Raw genomic sequence first — 21,927 nt, 5'->3', positions numbered from 1 at the left:
ATGACGACAAATGCCCGACGGGGGACCGCGTGGATCCAGAAACGAGACATGTGTCAATTTGGCCGGAGGGACCAAGCTTGGACTTGCAGGGGTTAGAGGAATTGTCAAGCTCCAGAAAGAGAAGGCGGTAGAGTTGGAGAAGGATTGCCCAAGAAGCCGTACTCGTGAGATATGATTCACCCTCCCCCCCCCCCCCCCACCCAAAAAAAAAAAAAAAAAAAGAGCAGTGATTTGGATAGTATCTTATGTAGTTAACTATTTTGAAGATATTTTTTGGACGGAAAAGAAAAGTTATCCGGTGCATGTCAAAATTTGTTATTTTAAAAAAAAATTAAATATATTTATATCCGCATTGTATGATTTATTCGTTCTAGAAGAAGAAAAAGGAAAAGGAGATACGGTCATGAATGAGAGTGGAGATTAGGGGCTGAATAAATTTTTTTCTTATAATTTCTTTTGACGTTCTTTTTTTTTATACTTTCTTTTGACGTTCTTTTTTATACTTTCTTTTGGTTTCTTCCGGTTCCCTTTTATATTGTTGGGAGAAGTAAGGGGAAAGTAATTGGTTTGGTGCACCGTTGAGCTGGTACACCAGATATGGGATATAATTTCTCTTGCGGGACACCTTATCATGGGGGGACCGCACATTTAAATCACTGATGTAGGGGCCTGAGTGTCTTAAAAAAATTTCGTAACTATTTTATTCCCACAGATAACAGGATCCGGTAGGGGCTCCGTTACAACACTACCGATAGAGGAGGAGAGATAGCATCAGTTCGAAGAATGGGGAAGACGGTGGAGATATTGGAGACCGGCTTGGTGACTCCGAGCGACGACACCCCAAAGCATGAGATCTGGCTATCAAACCTGGATCTATTGGTGGCCCGGGGTCACACGCCAACGGTCTATTTCTACCGGCCCAACGGGGCCCCCAACTTCTTCTCGGCGGAGGCCATGAAGGCGGCTCTGGGCAAGGCTTTGGTGCCATTCTACCCGCTGGCCGGCCGGCTTGGGGTGAGCCGGGAGGGCCGGGTCGAGATCCAGTGCACAGGGGAGGGGGTTCTCTTCGTCGTTGCCCGCTCCGACTCGACGGTTGATGAGTTTGGGGACTTCGCGCCATCGACGGAGATGAGGCAGTTGCTGGTGCCGTCGGTGGAGTCCGGCGACCCACCGTGCATCTTAGTCATGTTTCAGGTCAGTTTTCTTCTGTTTCTTTATTTCAATATTTCTTCTCCTTTCTTTAACAGCAAACTCTTCTATCTTTGATGCTTCATTGTTATTCTAATATTAGTTGGAAGTTTATCTATAATTTGTGCTCGATTTGCCTCCAAGATGGGGCTGATCTAACGTAGGTATCACATGAAATGCTCTAAATTCCTAGGGATTTTGCTATTGTTACGGGGGAAATAAGCCGCCATGCCCCACGTGACCGGCACGCGCGCCCAGGAAGACTACGGCTGCCCTTTGATCCAGCAATCCGACCCCGAGTCGGACATCCTCGGCTCCGCAGCCCGACCCCGAGTCGGCTGCCCTTTGATCCAGCGCTCCGACCCCGAGTCGGACGTCCTCGGCTCCGCAGCCCGACCCCGAGTCGGCTGCCCTTTGATCCAGCAATCCGACCCCGAGTCGGACATCCTCGGCTCCGCAGCCCGACCCCGAGTCGGCTGCCCTTTGATCCAGCAATCCGACCCCGAGTCGGACATCCTCGGCTCCGCAGCCCGACCCCGAGTCGGCTGCCCTTTGATCCAGCGCTCCGACCCCGAGTCGGACGTCCTCGGCTCCGCAGCCCGACCCCGAGTCGGCTGCCCTTTGATCCAGCAATCCGACCCCGAGTCGGATATCCTCGGCTCCGCAGCCCGACCCCGAGTCGGCTGCCCCTTGATCCAGCGCTCCGACCCCGAGTCGGAGATCTCTTGATAACGACAGGCTATTCCCCAGAGGCACGCCGCGGCCTCCTGCTCCACTACTCCCTGCAACGGCTGTATCCGATGCTGCTCCACGATCTCCTGCATCAGCCGTACAAAGCGGAGCCCCACTATGCCCTGACGTGGCCGTACCCGGTGCTGCTCCACGACGCCCTGTAACGGCCATGTCAGTGGCCACACCATCGTGCCCCACGATAACGAACCCCCCTGAGAGACCCCCCAGCCAGGTATATATGCGGCTGGGGGGAGAAAGGGGGGGAGGTGAGCAATATCTCCCAGAGCACTCTCTTACTTGCGATTATCACCTCTCCTCCTCCTCCAATCTCCTCTGACTTGACCGTCGGAGGGCCATCACCACCCTGGTGGTGGTGCAAGGCTTGTTTGCAGGTTTCTTGGCGGAAGGTGGAGCGCAACCAACGCCAACCAAGACAACTCAGACGGAACCCCGTTCACACCGCAGTGCCAATCGTTCTCGGTTTGGACCACCAGCAACAGTTGGCGCTAGAGGAAGGGACGAATCTTAGAACGATCGTAATGGCACGGCGAGGTGGTCGTGGAGCTTCCAATGCTTCCGGTCGCGGAGCCTCTCGCGCCTCCGGCCGAGAGGCTGCTGCGTCCCCAACGCACTCTCAGCAGCATTCCACCGCCCCTTCTCCCATTCAGACGGTCGAAGCTGCTCAGTTCGACCAGCTAGCCCAGCAGGTTCGCACCCTCGCGGAGGCAGTGCAGAATCTGCAGGGTGTGATCTCTCGGGTGCCGCAACGGGCTCAGGAGCCGCTGCCCCCCGAGCACTCGCCTCTTCCTCACAACCCGCGCTCCTTCCTCTCCCATGGAGAGGAGCGCCGGCGCGAGGAGGATTCTCGAGTGCGGTCCATTCTGCCAGGACCTTCTCATCGGAGCTGTGCGGGGTACGAGAGGCGGACCCGGGCGCGTTCTCAGACACCCCAGTCCTCGAGGGGCCCGCACTCCAGTCGGTCCCCCTCGCGCCGCTCCTTGTCCCCCACCCACCGGTCGCGCTCCCTGGACCGGCGGGTGGACGATCTCCACAGACAGCTCCAGGTCCTGAAGGGCCACTCCAAAGATCCCTTCGCTGACTTGGAGATCTCCTCCCAGCCGGCGCTTGCCTCGAGGATCCTGCGGACCCCGAACCCGCCGGGGTTCAAAATGCCGGCGATCGAACCCTACGACGGGGCGGCGGACCCGCGGGACCACGTGGAGAGTTTCAGGACTCTTATGCTCCTCCATGGAGCATCGGATCCGCTCCTCTGCAAGGCCTTCCCGGCGACCCTCCGTGGCCCGGCAAGGGCATGGTTCGCCGGCCTGGAGGCTAACTCCATCCAGTCCTTCGACCAGTTCACCCGCTTCTTCATCAGCCATTTCGCCGTCAGTAGCAGGCGGCGACTGGTCTCCGACTCCCTCTTTGATGTCCGGCAAAACGAGGGAGAAAGCCTGCGGGATTATCTCACCCGCTTCAACAAGGCTACACTGAAGGTCCGGAACCTGAGCCAGGAAGTGGCTCTCTCAGCCCTGAAGCGTGGCTTCCGGAAGGGCAGACTCACCTTCTCCCTGGACAAACGCCTACCGCGGAGCTTCCCGGAGCTGTTATCTCGGGCAAACCAGTATGCAGACGCCGAGGAGGCAGCCTCCCACCGGAACAAGGAGGCCGCCGAGGCCCCTCTAAAGCCCGGGAAGAAAAGGCGAAAAGAGGCACCCCAGAGGAGGAGCCCGACGCCTCAACGCCGGCGCAGAAGCCCGTCACCAGCAAGGAACCACGGCGCCACACGCCCTCGTTCTCCACACCGACGCTTCAACCGGTACACCCCACTCCTGGCCCCCCGGGCCCAGATCCTCATGGAGGTCAAGGGGCGGGAGGACCTCCCGGTCCCGAGGCAGATGAAGAAGATCCCTGGGAGGAGGCCTTCTCGGGCGTACTGTGAGTACCACCGAGACCACGGCCACGATACCGAAGACTGCTTCCAGCTTCGGGACGAGATCGAGGCTCTCATTCGCCGAGGGCGTCTCGGTCGATATGTAAACGACCGACGTCCCCCGGCAGACCCGCGTCCGGCCGACCCGGCCCCTCAGGAGCCTCGGGAGCAGAATCGACCCGTTGCGGGAGTGATCCACACCATCACTGGGGGCTGCTCTCGGCCCGTGAGGAACGCAGGGGGCTCGGCGGAAGCATCAGGAGTGGCCGTCGCGAAGAGGCAGCGGGTCGGAAATGTAATCGTTTTTTGTGATGAAGATGTAAAGGGGGTTCAGACTCCCCACGATGACGCCATGGTGATCTCTCTCACTATGGCGAACTATGATGTAAGGCGTGTTCTTGTGGATAGTGGAAGCTCAGCTGATATTTTGTATTACGAGGCCTTCCAAAAGATGAGCTTGTCCCGACAATTGTTGCACAAAACATCCACCCCCCTCATAGGATTCACTGGAGACGCTATCTCGGCCGAAGGTGTCATTGAGCTGCCTGTGACTGCGGGCGTTGCACCCGCAGAAGCCACGGTGCGACTCGGGTTCTTGGTCGTCCGTGTCCCCTCGGCCTACAACGCTATCCTCGGACGACCCGGACTGAACGCCCTTCGCGCGGTGGTTTCTACCTACCATTTGCTCATGCGGTTCCCCACGGCGGCCGGGATTGGAGAGGTCCGAGGTGACCAACCAACCGCACGGCAGTATTTCCTAGCAATTCTCAAAGGGAAGAAGCCCATGGAGGCCCTAAGCGTCGAGTCCCTTGACGCCAGAGACGAAGTGGCCTTGCGGCACGGGGAGCCGGCCGAGGGCGTAATCGAAGTTCCCCTCGAAGAAGGCCGCCCGGACCGCACGGTCCGGGTCGGTGCCAACCTCGACTTGGAAGCTCGACTCCGGTTAGTGGAATTCCTCCGAGCCAATGCTGATGTGTTTGCCTGGTCGGCGGCCGATGTACCTGGGATCGACCCGGAGGTCATTTCTCACGCCCTCAACGTCGACCCGACCCACCGACCAGTAAAGCAAAAGAAGAGACACTGTGCCCCGGATCGGATCCGGGTGGTCGACCAGGAGGTAGACAAACTCTTGGAGGCAGGTTTCATAAGGGAAGTGAGCTACCCCGAGTGGCTGGCAAACGTCGTACTTGTCCGGAAGGCGAGCGGGAAGTGGAGGATGTGCGTCGACTACACCGACCTGAACAAGGCGTGCCCCAAGGATAGCTTTCCGCTTCCGCGAATAGACCAACTGGTCGACGCGACTTCCGGATATCAGCTGCTGTCTTTCATGGACGCCTTCTCCGGCTACAACCAAATAATGATGGCTCCACAGGACGAGGAGAAAACGGCCTTCATAACAGACAGGGGGCTGTACTGTTACAAGGTAATGCCCTTCGGTCTGAAGAACGCTGGCGCTACTTACCAGCGCCTCGTCAATAAAATCTTCAAGGAGCAGATCGGCCGGAACATGGAGGTGTACGTGGACGATATGCTGGTAAAGAGCCGCCATGCGGATCAGCACATTGCGGATCTGGAGGAGACCTTCGCCACCTTGCGGAAGTTTCGTAAGAAGCTAAACCCAGCGAAGTGCGCCTTTGGTGCTTCGGCCGGAAGGTTCCTCGGCTTCATTGTCAACCAGCGGGGGATCGAGGCCAACCCGGACAAAATCAAGGCCATCCAAGATATGTCCCCTCCGACCAAAGTGAAGGAGGTTCAGGAGCTCGCTGGAAGGGTCGCCGCGCTCGGACGATTTGTGGCAAAATCGGCCGAACGCTGCCAACCGTTCTTCAAGGTGTTGAAGCGCCCGAAAGACTTCCTCTGGACGGCTGAATGTCAAGTGGCGTTCGACCAGCTCAAGGAGTACATGGCGTCTCCTCCCCTGCTGTCCAAGCCGCAAGAGGGGGAGATGCTCTACCTTTACCTGGCGGTCTCCCCAACCGCAGTCAGCGCAGTACTGGTTCGGGAAGAGGCAAAACTTCAGAAGCCCGTGTACTACACCAGCCGAGTCCTCCGGGATGCCGAGACGCGGTACACGAAGGCTGAAAAGATCGCCTTCGCGCTGCTGACTGCGACCAGGAGGCTTCGCCCCTATTTCCAGGCTCATTCTGTCACCCTTTTGACCGATCAACCACTGCGGCAGATCCTCAGCAATCCTGAGAATGCGGGACGGCTGGTGAAGTGGGCAGTAGAACTTGGTGAGTTCGACATCCGCTACCAGCCCCGGCCCGCCATCAAGGCCCAGGTGCTCGCGGACTTTCTCGCTGAGTGCACTGTGCAGGAGGCGGAACCTAGGCCGCCGGAAACACCCAGCCTCGATCTCCCGATCTGGACGCTCCACATTGACGGGTCGTCGAACCCTGAAGGTGGAGGGGCTGGGCTGGTCCTTACCAATCCCGATGGAGTGATAGCCGAGTATGCCTTGAGGTTCGGATTTCCAGTGACCAACAATGAGGCGGAGTACGAGGCCCTAGTCACGGGACTCAAACTCGCCAAGGAGCTCGGCATCCGGCGTCTGAAGGTCTTCACCGACTCCCAGCTGGTGGTCGGGCAGGTTCGAGGGGAGTTCGAGGCACGGAGCCCGACCATGCAGAGCTACGTCCGGAAGGTGCAAGCACTCATTCCCGACCTCGGCAGTATTGACATTCAGCAGGTCCCAAGGAGCGAAAATGCTAGGGCCGACAGGTTGTCCCGCTTGGTGGGCGCTGAGGCACACAACTTGTCAAGGGCGATATACCTGGAGACCCTAGATGCCCCGAGCATCGGCGAGGCTGAAGCGGTAATGGCAATTGATCCGGAACCATCTTGGATGGACCCGCTTGTAGCTTACCTCGCCGAAGGGATCCTCCCCGAAGATGAAGATCAAGCTCGGCGACTTGTTATGAAGTCCGCCCACTACGTACTCTACGAAGGGAGGCTGTATCGGACCTCGTTCACCGCCCCCCTCTTAAGGTGCCTCCGCCCTTCGGAAGCGGCTTACGCCCTCAGCGAAGTCCACGAAGGCATCTGCGGATCGCACCTGGGGGCTAGGTCCCTGGCACATAAGATCATGAGGCAAGGCTACTATTGGCCGACCTTATTGGAAGACTCAAAGGATCACGTACGGAAATGCGACGCCTGCCAGCGCCACGCCAACATCCAGAGAGTCCCCTCTGTTCCCTTGGCGCCAATCACCGCCCCCTGGCCCTTTGCACAGTGGGGAATGGATATCCTCGGACCATTCCCCATCGCTTCGGCCCAGCGGAAATTTTTGATTGTCGCCATCGACTACTTCACCAAGTGGGTGGAGGCAGAGCCACTGGCCACCATCACGGAGGCGCAAGTCCGGAAGTTCGTAAAGAAGAACATCATTGTCCGATTTGGGGTACCTCGGGTCCTCATCTCGGATAACGGTCGACAGTTTGATAACAAGCATTTCCGAGACTTCTGCGAGGAGTTCGGGATCGAACATCGGTTCACGTCCGTGTCGCATCCCCAAACCAACGGCGAGGCCGAGGTCACAAATCGGACAATCCTCCAAGGTATCAAAGCGCGGATCGGACGGACGGGGCAAGCTTGGGTCGAGGAACTCGAGAATGTCCTTTGGGCGTATCGGACCACGCATCGGACTCCTACCGGGGAAACGCCTTTCAGCCTAACCTATGGCACGGAAGCCGTTGTCCCCGTAGAGCTCGGACTTCCCTCACCTCGGGTAGCCGCACACCGACCCGAGGCCAACTCGGAGCAACTCCGAGGGAACCTGGATCTCTTGGAAGAAGCAAGGGAAATGGCGCAGGTTCGGATGGCAATGTATCAGCGGAGGGTGGCCCGATATTACAACTCCAAAGTCCGACCGAAGCTTTTCAGAATTGGAGATCTGGTGCTGAGGCGAGCTAAGGCATCTCAACCTACGGAAGGTGGGAAGCTAGCGCCGAATTGGGAAGGCCCGTATAAAGTTCGTTGGGTAAACCGACCTGGCTCCTACCAGTTGGAAGCCCTAGATGGCCGAGAAATTCCAAGGGGCTGGAATTCCGCTAACCTGCAGATGTATTACCAGTAGAACAACAAGGCCAGAAAGACAATTTGAAAAGGTGCAACACTTTTCATTTCAATAATTTCTGGTTACAATGGCGTGCTCGTGTGATTACAAGGAATTCCCAGAGGGGAATTAGGGAGTAAAGAAAGCAAAGAAGAGGTGGAGAATCCGTGGAGCTGAGGACCGAGGATCCCAAACCCTCAACCCAAAGCAGCTGCAATCCCACCGGAAGTGGGTGCTTCTAACCGGAGGCGCCATCCAGCACCTCACCAAAAAGACGAGGAGCCGCCGCAGAAGAAGCTCCCGCTGCCCCCAGGGGAACGCCGCCTCCAAAGGATATTCCCATCCTCCCCAGTGGTAGGAAAGAGAAGGAATTCGAGGGGGAAGAGCATATGGAGGCGCGGTCCCGGACTGAGCGTCTGGTGCAGAGCTCAATCGGGAGGCTGAACTTCAAGGAGGGGAGATGTGATCCCGGATGAAACGCCTAGAGCGGAGTTCCGCCGGGAAGACCCTCCTTGTTGATCCCAGATGAAACGGCTAGTTGGCTGAAGTCGCAAGGGGAGCGCCTCCCCTTTCCTTCAACAGGAGTCTCTCAGTCATATGCCAAGGAGGAGGTCCGCGATCCATGGCAACCTGAACAGTTCCGGCTTGGCAAACTCCATCGTACCTGCACCTGTATTTATAGCCAAACTGCGGCCCCCTGGTCGTTCCGATGCGGGTGGCTCCAATAAATGCAGGCGCATTGAAACCGGAGCCGTTCCGGCTCCCGAGGCGTATCTCCCCGCGATTTCCTAAGCGTCATTCTCCTTAAACCGCATTCTTTGTGCAGGACAATCCGGGTGTCATGTACCCCTAGGTCCACATATCTCCGCTCGCGCCCAGGCCGTATCCTCCTCGAAGAACCCGCGTATCGCGGCCGCTCAACTAACACTCCTCGCAAGCAGCAGCTGGCGATCCGATTTCCCAGGTAACGCATTAATTAGCGTTTAATGCCCTTCTCGTGTTCCCCCAGGCAACGCTTAGAGAAAAGGAGAAACATGATCGCGGCTGGCCACGGAGAAACCCCGTCGGGCAGCGAGCGACAAGCGCACGACCAGCGAGCGGAATTTCCCGAGGCTCGGCCCTCGGATGCCTGGCTAGCCCGATGATCATCCCGGGAGCAGACTAGCCGGAAGCCCCGACCGGTCGCCTCGGCTTGCGCCAGCCTTGGCCGACCAACGAGTGGAATGTCCCGAGGCTCGACCCTCGGATGCCAGGCTAACCCGACGATCATCCCGGGAGCAGACTAGCCTGAAGCCCCGACCGGTCGCCTCGGCTTGTGCCAGCCTTGGCCGACCAACGAGCGGAATGTCCCGAGGCTCGGCCCTCGGATGCCAGGCTAACCCGACGATCATCCCGGGAGCAGACTAGCCTGAAGCCCCGACCGGTCGCCTCGGCTTGTGCCAGCCTTGGCCGACCAACGAGCGGAATTTCCTGAGGCTTGACAACCCTCGGATGCCAGGCTAACCCGACGATCATCCCGGGAGCAGACTAGCCTGAAGCCCCGACCGGTCGCCTCGGCTTGCGCCAGCCTTGGCCGACCAACGAGCGGAATTTCCTGAGGCTTGACGGCCCTCGGATGCCAGGCTAACCCGACGATCATCCCGGGAGCAGACTAGCCTGAAGCCCCGACCGGTCGCCTCGGCTTGCGCCAGCCTTGGCCGACCAACGAGCGGAATTTCCTGAGGCTTGACGGCCCTCGGATGCCTGGCTAGCCCGATGATCATCCCGGGAGCAGACTAGCCGGAAGCCCCGACCGGTCGCCTCGGCTTGCGCCAGCCTTGGCCGACCAACGAGTGGAAGGTCCCGAGGCTCGGCCCTCGGATGCCAGGCTAACCCGATGACCATCCCGGGAGCAGACTAGCCTGAAGCCCCGACCAGTTGCCTCGGCATGCGTCAGCCTTGGTCGACCAACGAGTGGAATTTCCTGAGGCCTAACCCTCGGATGCCTGGCTTAGCGCAGGAAGAGTTTCCTGAGGCCTAACCCTCGGATGCCTGGCTTAGCGCCGGAAGAATTTCCTGGGGCCTAACCCTCGGATGCCTGGCTTAGCGCCGGAAGAATTTTCTGAGGCCTAACCCTCGGATGCCTGGCTTAGCGCCGGAAGAATTTCCTGAGGCCTAACCCTCGGATGCCTGGCTTAGCGCCGGAAGAATTTCCCGAGGCCTAACCCTCGGATGCCTGGCTTAGCGCCGGAAGAATTTTCCGAGGCCCAACCCTCGGATGCCTGGCTTAGCGCCGGAAGAGTTTCCTGAGGCCTAACCCTCGGATGCCTGGCCTAGCGCCGGAAGAATTTCGGGAGCCAGGAGTCAGCAAGACGCTACCGAGAGTTAAAAGAAAAAGAAGGACGAAGGCGAGATGAAGAAACATTCAACTTGCATTAATTTTCATTGTTTCAGGGCCGAGGCCCATACAATTTGGCAAAACGCCGGTATACAAAAAAAAAAAGAAGCGCTCCTTCCATTTGTGAATGGAGGTAGGAGCCTCCTTGACAAGGCCGCATCCTCGCCGCGCTGCGAAGCACCACCACCCTTTGTCCTGGGGGTGGCCGCTCAGGCTGTAGAACTCCCAAAAAACATTCAGGGTGGCGGGGATCTCGTGCATACGGCAGAGAACCTGGAAGACCGTCAGGGCCCGCCACGAGTTCGGCACCAGTTGCGTCGGTGCCACTCTTAAACCCCGTAGCACCTGCATGACCAAGTCCGAAGGGGGAAAGCGGAACCCGGCCTGGAGAATGCCCTCATTGATGGCGATCTTCCCTGGAGGAGGATGGGACATCCTCTCCTCAGGCCCCGGGAGCGTGGCGTTGCAGGCCTCGGGAAGGTGGTACCGAGCCACGAGTCTGTCTAAGTCTGTGGCGACCAGCTCCGACTTAATTTGGTCTGCTCTCACTTCGCCCATTCCTAATGGCCAATAAACCTACGGTCAGGACGGGGACAGGAAGGGGGGAGAGACCGGAGCGACTGGAGTACACTAGTATAAGAGGGGAAAGTATGGAGAGCCCTAAGTAGAAGAATGGGGAAAACTCACCGGAAAAGAGGTAAGAACGGCTCCGAGAGCGCCAAAGGAGAAACAAGTGAACAGTCCGACGGCAGCAACAGCTGCGCAAAGGGGAAACTTGAAAATATCTGTAAAGAAGAAGACGGACGGGAAAAGGCCCCCGATTAAATAGGCGGAAAGGCAAGTGACGCCTCGATGACGCCAGAGGACGCCTGGCTGCCGAAGGGTCGCTCGCGCCCCAAAGGTGAATCGACACCATTAAGGAAGGATGTCCGCCGAAATCCTCAGACTGCCAGGTCGGCAATAACCGCCATACGCCATAAAAAGGGCGGGGAGCTCGAAGCGCGCGCGCCTCTCCGAGGAACGGCGGCAATCCCGAAACATCACTCCCTTCACCTGTTCCCCTTCTGGTTCCAGGCTCGGAAGTGGGGGGCTACTGTTACGGGGGAAATAAGCCGCCATGCCCCACGTGACCGGCACGCGCGTCCAGGAAGACTACGGCTGCCCTTTGATCCAGCAATCCGACCCCGAGTCGGACATCCTCGGCTCCGCAGCCCGACCCCGAGTCGGCTGCCCTTTGATCCAGCGCTCCGACCCCGAGTCGGACGTCCTCGGCTCCGCAGCCCGACCCCGAGTCGGCTGCCCTTTGATCCAGCAATCCGACCCCAAGTCGGACATCCTCGGCTCCGCAGCCCGACCCCGAGTCGGCTGCCCTTTGATCCAGCAATCCGACCCCGAGTCGGACATCCTCGGCTCCGCAGCCCGACCCCGAGTCGGCTGCCCTTTGATCCAGCGCTCCGACCCCGAGTCGGACGTCCTCGGCTCCGCAGCCCGACCCCGAGTCGGCTGCCCTTTGATCCAGCAATCCGACCCCGAGTCGGACGTCCTCGGCTCCGCAGCCCGACCCCGAGTCGGCTGCCCCTTGATCCAGCGCTCCGACCCCGAGTCGGAGATCTCTTGATAACGACAGGCTATTCCCCAGAGGCACGCCGCGGCCTCCTGCTCCACTACTCCCTGCAACGGCTGTATCCGATGCTGCTCCACGATCTCCTGCATCAGCCGTACAAAGCGGAGCCCCACTATGCCCTGACGTGGCCGTACCCGGTGCTGCTCCACGACGCCCTGTAACGGCCATGTCAGTGGCCACACCATCGTGCCCCACGATAACGAACCCCCCTGAGAGACCCCCCAGCCAGGTATATATGCGGCTGGGGGGAGAAAGGGGGGGAGGTGAGCAATATCTTCCAGAGCACTCTCTTACTTGCGATTATCACCTCTCCTCCTCCTCCAATCTCCTCTGACTTGACCGTCGGAGGGCCATCACCACCCTGGTGGTGGTGCAAGGCTTGTTTGCAGGTTTCTTGGCGGAAGGTGGAGCGCAACCAACGCCAACCAAGACAACTCAGACGGAACCCCGTTCACACCGCAGTGCCAATCGTTCTCGGTTTGGACCACCAGCAACAGCTATGATAAGTAGCTATATGGTATACATTATATACTTCTGATTCCTACAATCCAATTGCGATTGCATCAACCCAATGCTTGTAGATATGAAGATATATATTTAACCAAATTACTACTGTGTGTACACCAATGTGTAGCCAAGATGAGGGCAGACCCGGCTTAGTACCCCATACACAATGGGTAGGTGGTTTGGAAGGGACTATAGTACCCATTTTACTCCCGCAGGTTCACAAAAAACCCTGTCAAGGTAAGCTTTGGGGTACTTGCTAGGGTACACAAAGCATCGTTCCTACCCAAAAAGCCTGACCCAAACCCAGCCCAAGGAAAAACAAGTTCAAACTTGGATCTAGCTAACCAAACACTACTTATGTGAACTCTCAACCCAATCCGCTTGGCCAAACCCAATCTTTAGCTAGGTCAGTTTCGATGTGGATATTGGAGCCATAATTTAATCAATACGTATCGACAAAGTCTGACAGTCATAACAACCGACAGCTCTGGCAGCTCACAGTCATGGCAGCACCACGGCCTGTGCCCCACCAGTGCTGCTTCCTGCCCACGCAGACTTACTCCCATACCGCGGTTGTACTATCGGTCGTTATCTGGCCATCATTACATGCCACGTCAGGTCAAGTAACGACAAGATGAGCTCCCCTACATAAAGAGCTAGCCCAAGGGACCTCAAGTACGCAAGATATAACACATGCAATATTCCTAATAGTCACCCTCTACTGAAACTCTCTTCCTTCCATACTGTTGCCTCGTTATTCTGACTTATATATTGCAGGATCCCTCGTCGGAAACTTTCCAGCAAGTGGATTTCTTGCTGGCCACCAACGAAGGAGACCGGCACCCAACGTGTCAACCAGCCTCCAGCTAACCACAAGGTTGTCCAAGCGCGCTCTCACATCGGTTTAGATTTGGTGGCAATAGATGGCGCTAGAGAAAGGACCTTGCCCCAACTACATCGACATCTAGCGAAGAGACAACAAGCATGAAGTCGTGAGGAGCCCAAGGTGCATCACGTGCCTTGCAACGTTGCACTCCAACCTCCCGAGGATCGTTGCACATCCCGCCGTGCCTATAGGCAATGAGCAATTCAACCAATTCATTCAACAGGTGCAGGCACTGGCCATGGTGATCCAAGGCCTGTAGTAAGTAGCGACACGACCGGAGCCAGTCTAACCGGAATCCAGCCAGCCAAGCCTTCACCCTCCGTCACCAACGCACAACATGCACCTGGTCAGCCACCGCTCTCAACATCAAGATCCGGAGTGGTCTCATCAAAGCCGGCATACTCTACGAAGCAATCCCGGCCGGAATGGGAAGCGCTGCACTCGAAGTCCCCGCTTCTGCGAAGACACTATTTAGAGCCTCTCGTCTGTTTACCTCGTGGAGCTCCCGCCCCAGCGGGATGCCAACCTCGATAGGAGAATTGAGAAAATGGGCCAAAAAATTTAGGCCCTCAATGGACAGGCTCCGAGGGCAAACAATGATCTCAACTTCTTCTCAGAGCCTCTCTTTACCAGGTAGATCATGGAGGAATCGATCCTACTTTGGTTCAAGATGCCTCTAGTAGATTCGTACGACTGTACCTTAGATCCTCTAGATCACCTTGAGACCTTCAAAGCCCTCATGATGCTTCATGGAGCCATCGACACCATGCTGTTGCAAGGCATCCCTATGACCGTTTGCAAGACGGCTTAGTTCTGGTTCTTCGGGCTTCGGCCCAAGTCCATCCACTCCTTCGAACAACTCGCTCGCCTCTTTATGACACATTTCATCTCCACCTGAAGACGACGTCGCGATTTGGATGCACTGCTCAATATCAAGCAGAGGAAGAAAGAGTCTCTTAAAGAATACATCGACCACTTCAATACGCTGGCACTGGAGGTCCACGACCTGGATCAGTGGTCACGATGTCAATGATGAAGAGCAGCCTGCGGCCGCTAAGCTTCCTCTTCTCTATGAAAAATCGCTTCGTCGTCGACTTATCGAAATGCAGGTGCGAGCTGGCAAGTATACTAATGCAGAGGAAGCCATGGCCTCATATCGCAAGTCTTCTGACGGTAGACCCTCCCTCCCCGAGGAGGTAAGAGGGGGCATGAGGAGAGCCAAGGAGTGTCTCACCCCAGCGTAAGAGGGATTAGCAATGGCCCAAGAGCCCCCCTCAGAAGTTTGAGAGGTATACCCCTCTCACTACCTCAAGGACCTAGATCCTCATGGAGATCGAAGGTCAAGGCTACCTACACTCTCCACATTCGAAGAAATGCCTAGTGACCAAGAGAGACCAGAAGAAGTATTATCGGTTCCACCGAGGCTGCAACTACGACACCAAGAAGTGCGTTTAGCTCAAGGATAAAATCAAAGCACTCATCCAGCTTGGGTTGTTGGACTGGTATATACGCGCTCGGCAGGGCCAAGGTGCGCCCGCTCCGGCCTTGGATTCGCTGCCTCTGGAGCAAATCAACAATCATCCGATAGCAGGCATCAACAACACCATCGCTGACAAATCTGCCGAGAACCCAAGTGCCTCGGGCAACCGAACTCCTTAAAAAGAAGACCATAGAGCGGCCATGAATTTGCACGTGGATGGGTCACTAGGCCTGGTGGGCAGCAGGGTTGGTCCCATACTTATCGGCCCTGGCGAGGTAGTCACGGAGTTTACTCTCCAGTTCGAATTCTCCACCTCGAAAAATGAAACTAGATATGAGGTGCTCTTCACCAGACTTAAGCCTTCAAAGGAGCTCAGAATGCAGCAACTGAAGGTCTTTGGCATACGGGTTGAGACACCTCGACGGTGCCCCGATGCCATGGGCTTGGAACTCCGACAGCCTTCACACCTATTATTAGTAAGGCATATTGTAGTCCAAATTTATTTCTAATAAAAATTCTCTTGTTGCGTTTGTCTTTTAGATCTGACAACTATGGAAATTCAGTTTGATTTGGGACACCCCGAGGACGCCTGGGCCCCTAAAAAGGAGACACCTGAGAATACCTAAGCCCCTAAAAAGGAGACACCTCGAGGACGTCTGGGGCTTCCTCAAGACCGAGCCCACTCAAATTTTCTCTAGGAGCCAACTTTAGAGATGCCTCTATGAGCATACCCCAGAGATGATTAGACTGGCCACAGCGCTGAAGGCTTGGCATATCAATCAACCTTTTCAGGTCGAACAGCCTAAGCAGGAGATCAGTCGCCGCGCCAAAGGCTTGATGTGTCAATCAACCTCTTCAGATTGAACGATCCAAGTGGAAGACCGGCTGCCGTATGGAAAGCTTGGCGTGTCAATCGACCTCTTCAGATCGAATGGCCCAAGCAAGAGATCAGTCGCAGTGTCGAAGGCTTGGTATGTCAATCGATCTTTTCAGGTCGAATGACCCGAGCAGGATACCGGGCGCAACGCCAAAGGCTTGGTATTTCAATCGGCCTTTTCAGGTTGAACGACCCAAGTGGAAGACCATTTGCCGTGCGGAAGGCTTGGCGTGTTAATCGGCATCTTCAGGTCGAGCGACCCAAGTGGATGACTGGCCCTCGCGCTGAAGGCTTATGTACCTACCGAACTCCTTAGTTCGAAAATGGCCCGAGCAAAATACATATCCCCATACCGAAGGTTTGGCGTGCCGACCGACCGCCTTAAGTTGGAAACGGCCCGAACTGAAGACCGAGCCCAGTCAAAATTCCTCTTGGATCTCAATCTACTTGAGACCATAGTCCAGGGATGAAAGGAGACAGCTCGGGCCGACCTAGGACTTCCTTCAACCGAGCACACTCAAAATTCTTTGTGAGATGAACTTTGTGAAGATCAACCGAGGAGCCAAGACATGCTAAAGCCCCACAAGGGGAAGAGCTTGGTGCGACAACTCAATCTCAAATAAAGAAGTTGTCAGACACAAATAAAGGCCGGAGATGGATACTTTAGGAATTTCTCTACTTTTTATTATCTTTTAGTGAATACTTTGAGCTTGGCAGAGCCCGAATAAAAGGAACCATATAGAAAGTCAAAGCTTGGGGCGACAACCTGAACACAAGCAAAAGTACGCAGGAAGGATGAAAGCTAAAGTCAGATTTTTTGGAAAATTTTTTATTTCATTACTTTTGAATATTTACACTGACCTGAGTAGAGGCTGAACAAAAAAAAAAGTACATCAAGCTCAGCCTACCCAAGTGAATAGAAAGAGCAAGTAAAAAAATGATGAGGCGAGAGACTTTATACTTCGCCCTCACCCCAGTCGGCGCCTCCACCTTGGCCGAAGTTGCCACCTTCGCCATCGACAGGGTCGCCATCTCCACCACCCCCGCCTTCACCAATGTTGTCATCGTCATTGTCGTCGTCGAGGCCGAAGAAGTCCATCTCGGAAAAAAGCCATTGACTTGAGATCGACATGCCTTGAAGCCCTTCCCGAAGGTGTGTGTCATGTTCTCCAAGGCTTTGTCTCAAAACTCCTCTCTAAGGCGTGGTACTCCTCTACTACCTCTGCGACCTTGGCCTCGGCATGAAAGACCTACTCCTTGGCCTCGGTAGCTCGCTGATTGGCTTCATTGGTTCACTGCTCGACCTCGTTGGCCCTCTACTCGACTTGAGCTAGCCTTGCAGAAGGCTCTACTACCCTCTCATCGGCGGCTTTGAGGGCCTCTCTGGACATAGAAAATTGGGCCTTCTCCACTTCCGCCTAAGCCTATGCGGCCGAGACGTGGGCTTCTACTGACCTAATCTCATCCTCAGCTGACTTGCCCTTCACTTTGGTAGCCTTGGCCTGCTCTTTGGCAGCTTTCCATTATCCCTTGAGTGTCGCGCAGTGCCTCAAGAGCCTCGAGGCCATTCACTGCATCTCGGTGATCATGTGAGCATGCTGGAAAGGAGAACAAGAGTAAGTGACCAAAGTAAAAGACTTCATGGGAATTTGCAAGTTAGAGGCCTACCCAGATGACCGTGGCGAAAGCCTCATCGAAGAACTCGACAATGTCAATGGAGCCTACAGCCTTCTTATTTGTCGGGATCCGCATAGCCTTGACGAACAACATTGCCACCATGGAGTTTGTTAGTGTTGAGTCCGACTCTCAAACAGACCAGCTAGGGAGTAAACCTAGGGGGTGCGACCCAGAGAGGAAGGTCACTCCTTGCGAACGGGCGATCTCGAGCGAGACCAAGCCGAGCCATGGGCCTTGGGGGCCAGAGCCTCGATGGCAATCATGGTGGCAACTTCGGTGGCAGCAGCCGAGGAGATCTCCCCCCTCGGCCTTTTCTTCTAAGGGACCCCGACCTTGGCAGTAACAAACGAAGAGGGCTCCCCTCTTAGCCTTTTCTTATGGGGGAGCCCGACCTCGGCGACAGCCTCGACGAATTAGCATAAGGTCGATTTTCATAGTAATGAGAACTGCAAAACCAAGGATGAGGTCAGAAAGAAATGCAACAAGGCTGGAAGATAGAGGAAGAGTGTAGAAGGAGCTTACCCAAGGGGCCGGCCGGGCTCAGACCGATGTTAATTAGAGTCTCCTCGGACAACAGCTGCTTCAGTGCGGGAATCTTGGCTCGAGATTCTAGAAGCCTATCCAAGACCCTTTGATTGTCACTAGTCAAACCTTGGGGGCCGACTTAGGTCGGTTTGAGGTACCCTTCACACAGTCTCGAACCCCCATAACTACTCAGAGTAAACAAAGAAGAACCTCTCTTTCCATCCTTAGATGGAAGAGGGAGTACCTCGGATCAGCTGGCAGTCTTTTCGAGGAGAAAAGTATCACTAATTGCTATTCTGAGAATGCTTCTTCAGAGTGAAGTACCTCCGAAAAAGAGAAATAAGGTCTGGATGTCCTAGAGAAAACAAAAGAGAGTAAGACGAGGAAGACCTGCCAGGAGTTCGGAACTAATTGGGTTGGGACGAGGCTATAAGCCCTCATTAGCTTGACAAAAAAGGGATGGAGAGGTAGCCTCAGCCTAGCCCACAGAGTCTTCTCGTATAAGATGAGCCAAGAAAGAGGTGGGGTAACCTGGTCATTGGGACCGATGAGCTCAAAGGCGAACTCGGAAAGAATAAAATGCTGGTGTCCGACGAGGTCCATCTCCTCTAATGTGAGGATGGATGCCTCATGGTCCGGTCCCAATTGGACCTCAGACTCAGCCGAAGGTGATGGCTGTCGAGCCTAGGGAGAATGGTCCGGCGACCGACTCCACTTCGAGGTATTAACTTCACTATTACTCATGATGGGAATGATGAAGAAGAATGAAGAGACGAAGGAGACAAGAAAATGACCGAGTAGTCAAGGAGCGTAAACCCACCGAGAATGGAGAAGCACGGAGGGCACCGAATTCGGAGATGAAGGACTTCGCCGGAGCACCACCCTAGAGCGTGCACATTAGAGGACTCAGATGGAGCAAGAAGTTGAGGTTGAACGTTAGGGACGCTCTTATATAGGGGCACACGGATGGTTCCGATCGAAACGTCGGTCCGGCTATCCAAGCAGATCAAGCCACGCGTCAACCCGTGGTACGACGTGAGTGATCCGCCGGATCATTGAATTAATAATGCCTTGGAGTCACCCCACAATGATGAAGTCGCAGAATTGCCTTGCATGATGATGTCTAGAGATGGCCCAGATCTGCTGACGCTTTGGGCGGACCAATTGGCACACTTAATGCCTCTGACGAAGGTCTCACTCTCAATCGAGATGATGGCTCGATTTTCATCGGCTGAATTTGGCCTTAGAAGTGAGAGACAAGTGATGGGAGAAATGTTGGACACCTTGATATCGGACCAGATCTACCATGTTGACCTCCAACATGAACCGAAGAGAACAACCTTGGCACCAGCAGAGCAGCAAACCAACTAAGGTGAGCAACTTCGGTCCCGACCTAGAGGGAGCCATCGACCGAGAAAAACAATAAACATGGGTCAACAAAGACTAATAGTCATAAGAACCGACAGCTCTGGCAGCTCACAGTATTGGTAACCCCATGGCCTGCGCCCCACTAGTATTGCTTACCACCCACACTGTGGTCATATTACCAACCGTTGCCTGACCATCATTACACGCTCCATTAGCTTAGATAACAACAAGATGAGCTCCCCTATATAAAATAGCAGCCTAAGGACCTTAGGTATGCAAGATATAACACATGCAATATTACTCACAGAGTCACCCTCTTCCGAAACTCTCTTCTTTTTATACTATTATCTCATTATTTTTACTTAGGCATCAGAGAGTTTCTGTCGGAAACTTTAGGCAAGCGGACTTCTTGAAGGCCACCAGCAGAGGAGACTAACACCCGATGCGTTAACCAACGTGCTCTATTCATCTTCAGCCAATCTTAGGGTCGTCCGAGCTGTACTCCCATCTCGATTCGGATTCGACAGCAACAACTACCACCTTGGAAAGGGTCAAATGACCTACCAGTTTTTTGTCTTGGTCTTAGCCCATCCGGCTGGAGGGGTTTGCAGTTGGACCCATCACCCATCACAATGTGGAGTTGGTTAATTTATGCTACAATCGTCCACCGATCCATCGGTTACAATGGTAATAACGATTTGGAAACATATATCAGGTAACGTCGTCACAATGTGGAGGTAATAATTGGACCCATCACGATGTGGAGTCGGTCGCTCTCCTTTACGTCCTCTTTCCACAGCTGTGTTCGACAAATACTTGAATTCGTCGAACGAACAAACACAGAAACCATCATCTGAAACCGTATCCAAATTGTTGCAGGTAACGTTCTTCAAGTGCGGTGGGGTGTGCTTGGGCGCCGCCGTGCATCACACCGCCGCAGACGGGCTCGGCGCACTACACTTCGCCAACTCATGGGCCGAAATTGCCCGAGGCATCGAGCTCGCCGTCCCCCCTTACCTCGACCGCACCCTTCTCCGAGCTCGGTCTCCACCGACCGTGCTCCTCGACCATGTCGAATACTCGCAGAAGCCGCAAGCGAAGCCTTCCAGCGGCAGCAAATGCCCCTTCGACTCCGCCATCCTAAAGCTATCCAAGAACCAGCTCAATTCCCTCAAGAACGTCGGCGGCGGCAAGAAGCCCCTCTCCACCTTCAAAGCGGTCGTCGCCCACGTGTGGCGTTGCGCGTGCAAGGCTCGCCAGCTTTCAAGCGATCTGGAAACCCGACTGTACATGACCGCCGATGCGCGCGCTCGCGTTAAGCCCCCACTTCCAGAAGGCTATCTCGGCAACGCCATCTTCAGGACGTCGGCAGTTGCCACGGCCGGAGAAGTCTTGTCCAATCCACTCGAGTTCAGCGCGGACATGATCCATGGTGCAACCGTTCGATTAAATGACGAATTCATCCGGTCGCTCGTAGACTACTTGGAGCAGCTCGAGGATGTGAGGGGGTTGCAGAAGGGTAGGTGGGTGATGCCGGGCACTGATCTGTGGGTGATCAGCTGGCAGGGGCTGCCGATCTATGAGGCCGACTTTGGATGGGGGAAGCCAGTGTTCATGGGGCGCGCGTGCCTGCAATTCAGTGGGCTGGTGTACATCATGAACAACCCCGGAGACGATGGCGGTCTCTCGTTGGCGGTGGCGCTGGAGCCGGAGAATATGCCGAGGCTCAGGAAGATATTCTATGACGAGTTGGCTGGCTTCTGAAACTTTTTGAGCTCTTGCCTTCTGGTGCTTGTCGCTCTTTAGCTGGATTATTGACTCGCATGCTAATAAGTTTGGTTCTGGAATTTACTTTCAGCATATTTGAGTTTTGGCGGTTGTCATTTTTTATTCCGCCTGGGCAATTTTAAGGGTTTATTGATGTTTCAGCGTAATTCAGTTTTAAATATCCTGATTGTGATAACCTGCAAAAGGTGTGCCCGTACATTAATTTGCACTATAGTCTAATCCAAAATACGTATCCAAAGGTCGGTTTGATAATGACCATATGATGACGATGCTAGAAATCGGATAATAATGAGAGACTCTTACTTTGGTAATGTAAAGTAGGCAGGGGCGGCTCGGGCCTTAGGCGACTGAGGCGGTCGCCTAAGGCCCCCGACCCACGGAAGGCCCCATCCCACCGCACTTTTTTTTTTTTATTTAATGCATAGGCTGAGCCGCTGAGCTAGCATATCGGGTTGTCCTCTACTCCTCTGTTAGCTTGAATAGCTTCTAAGCTAGTCGTAGCTGGGCAGTGGACAGGAGCCAGGACGACGCGACGCCGCTACAGTGCATCCCCTTCGGCCTTCGGCGTCTCCCCGACGACAGGCTGGCTGGGCAACGCCGCAACGGCTACGGCAGTTGACAAATGACAAGCAACGGGCATTTTCTCCCCCCTTCTCAGTTCTCTGCCGCCGGTGCTCTCTTTTTTATTGCTGAACCAGTGATGGTGAACCTTCTCCCAAATTCCAATCTCCCGACTCCCGTTCTCTGGTTCTCGGCAGACTCGGAAGCTCGGTTCTCAGTGCTCCGAAGTCCTCTCCAAGCTCCACCGCAGCACGCCAGCACCGCTCCTCTTTCCTCGCCGTCCTCGGCTCTTCCGACTCCGAACCTCCGACGCTCCATCTCTCCACCGTCCAGCTCCAAGAAGGCAGAAC

General features: G+C 55.3%; 1 protein-coding gene across 1 annotated transcript; it reads left to right on the top strand.

The window, feature by feature from the left end:
• Nucleotides 1-675: 675 nt before the first annotated feature.
• LOC103697378 (putrescine hydroxycinnamoyltransferase 1-like) lies at nucleotides 676-21,276 on the top strand. Its single transcript, XM_008779217.6, has 2 exons — nucleotides 676-1,194; nucleotides 20,108-21,276. The coding sequence occupies exons 1-2, from the start codon at nucleotides 784-786 to the stop codon at nucleotides 20,990-20,992; spliced, it is 1,296 nt and encodes a 431-aa protein (XP_008777439.4). The 5' UTR covers nucleotides 676-783; the 3' UTR covers nucleotides 20,993-21,276.
• The last annotated feature ends 651 nt before the right edge of the window (nucleotides 21,277-21,927 follow it).

The sequence above is a fragment of the Phoenix dactylifera genome, chromosome 2 (assembly GCF_051530095.1).
Source record: "Phoenix dactylifera cultivar Ajwa chromosome 2, Ajwa_hap1_PhDact_Kaust_v1.1, whole genome shotgun sequence".
Classification (NCBI taxonomy): Eukaryota; Viridiplantae; Streptophyta; class Magnoliopsida; order Arecales; family Arecaceae; genus Phoenix; species Phoenix dactylifera.
This window is presented reverse-complemented; position numbering and strand designations above follow the sequence as displayed.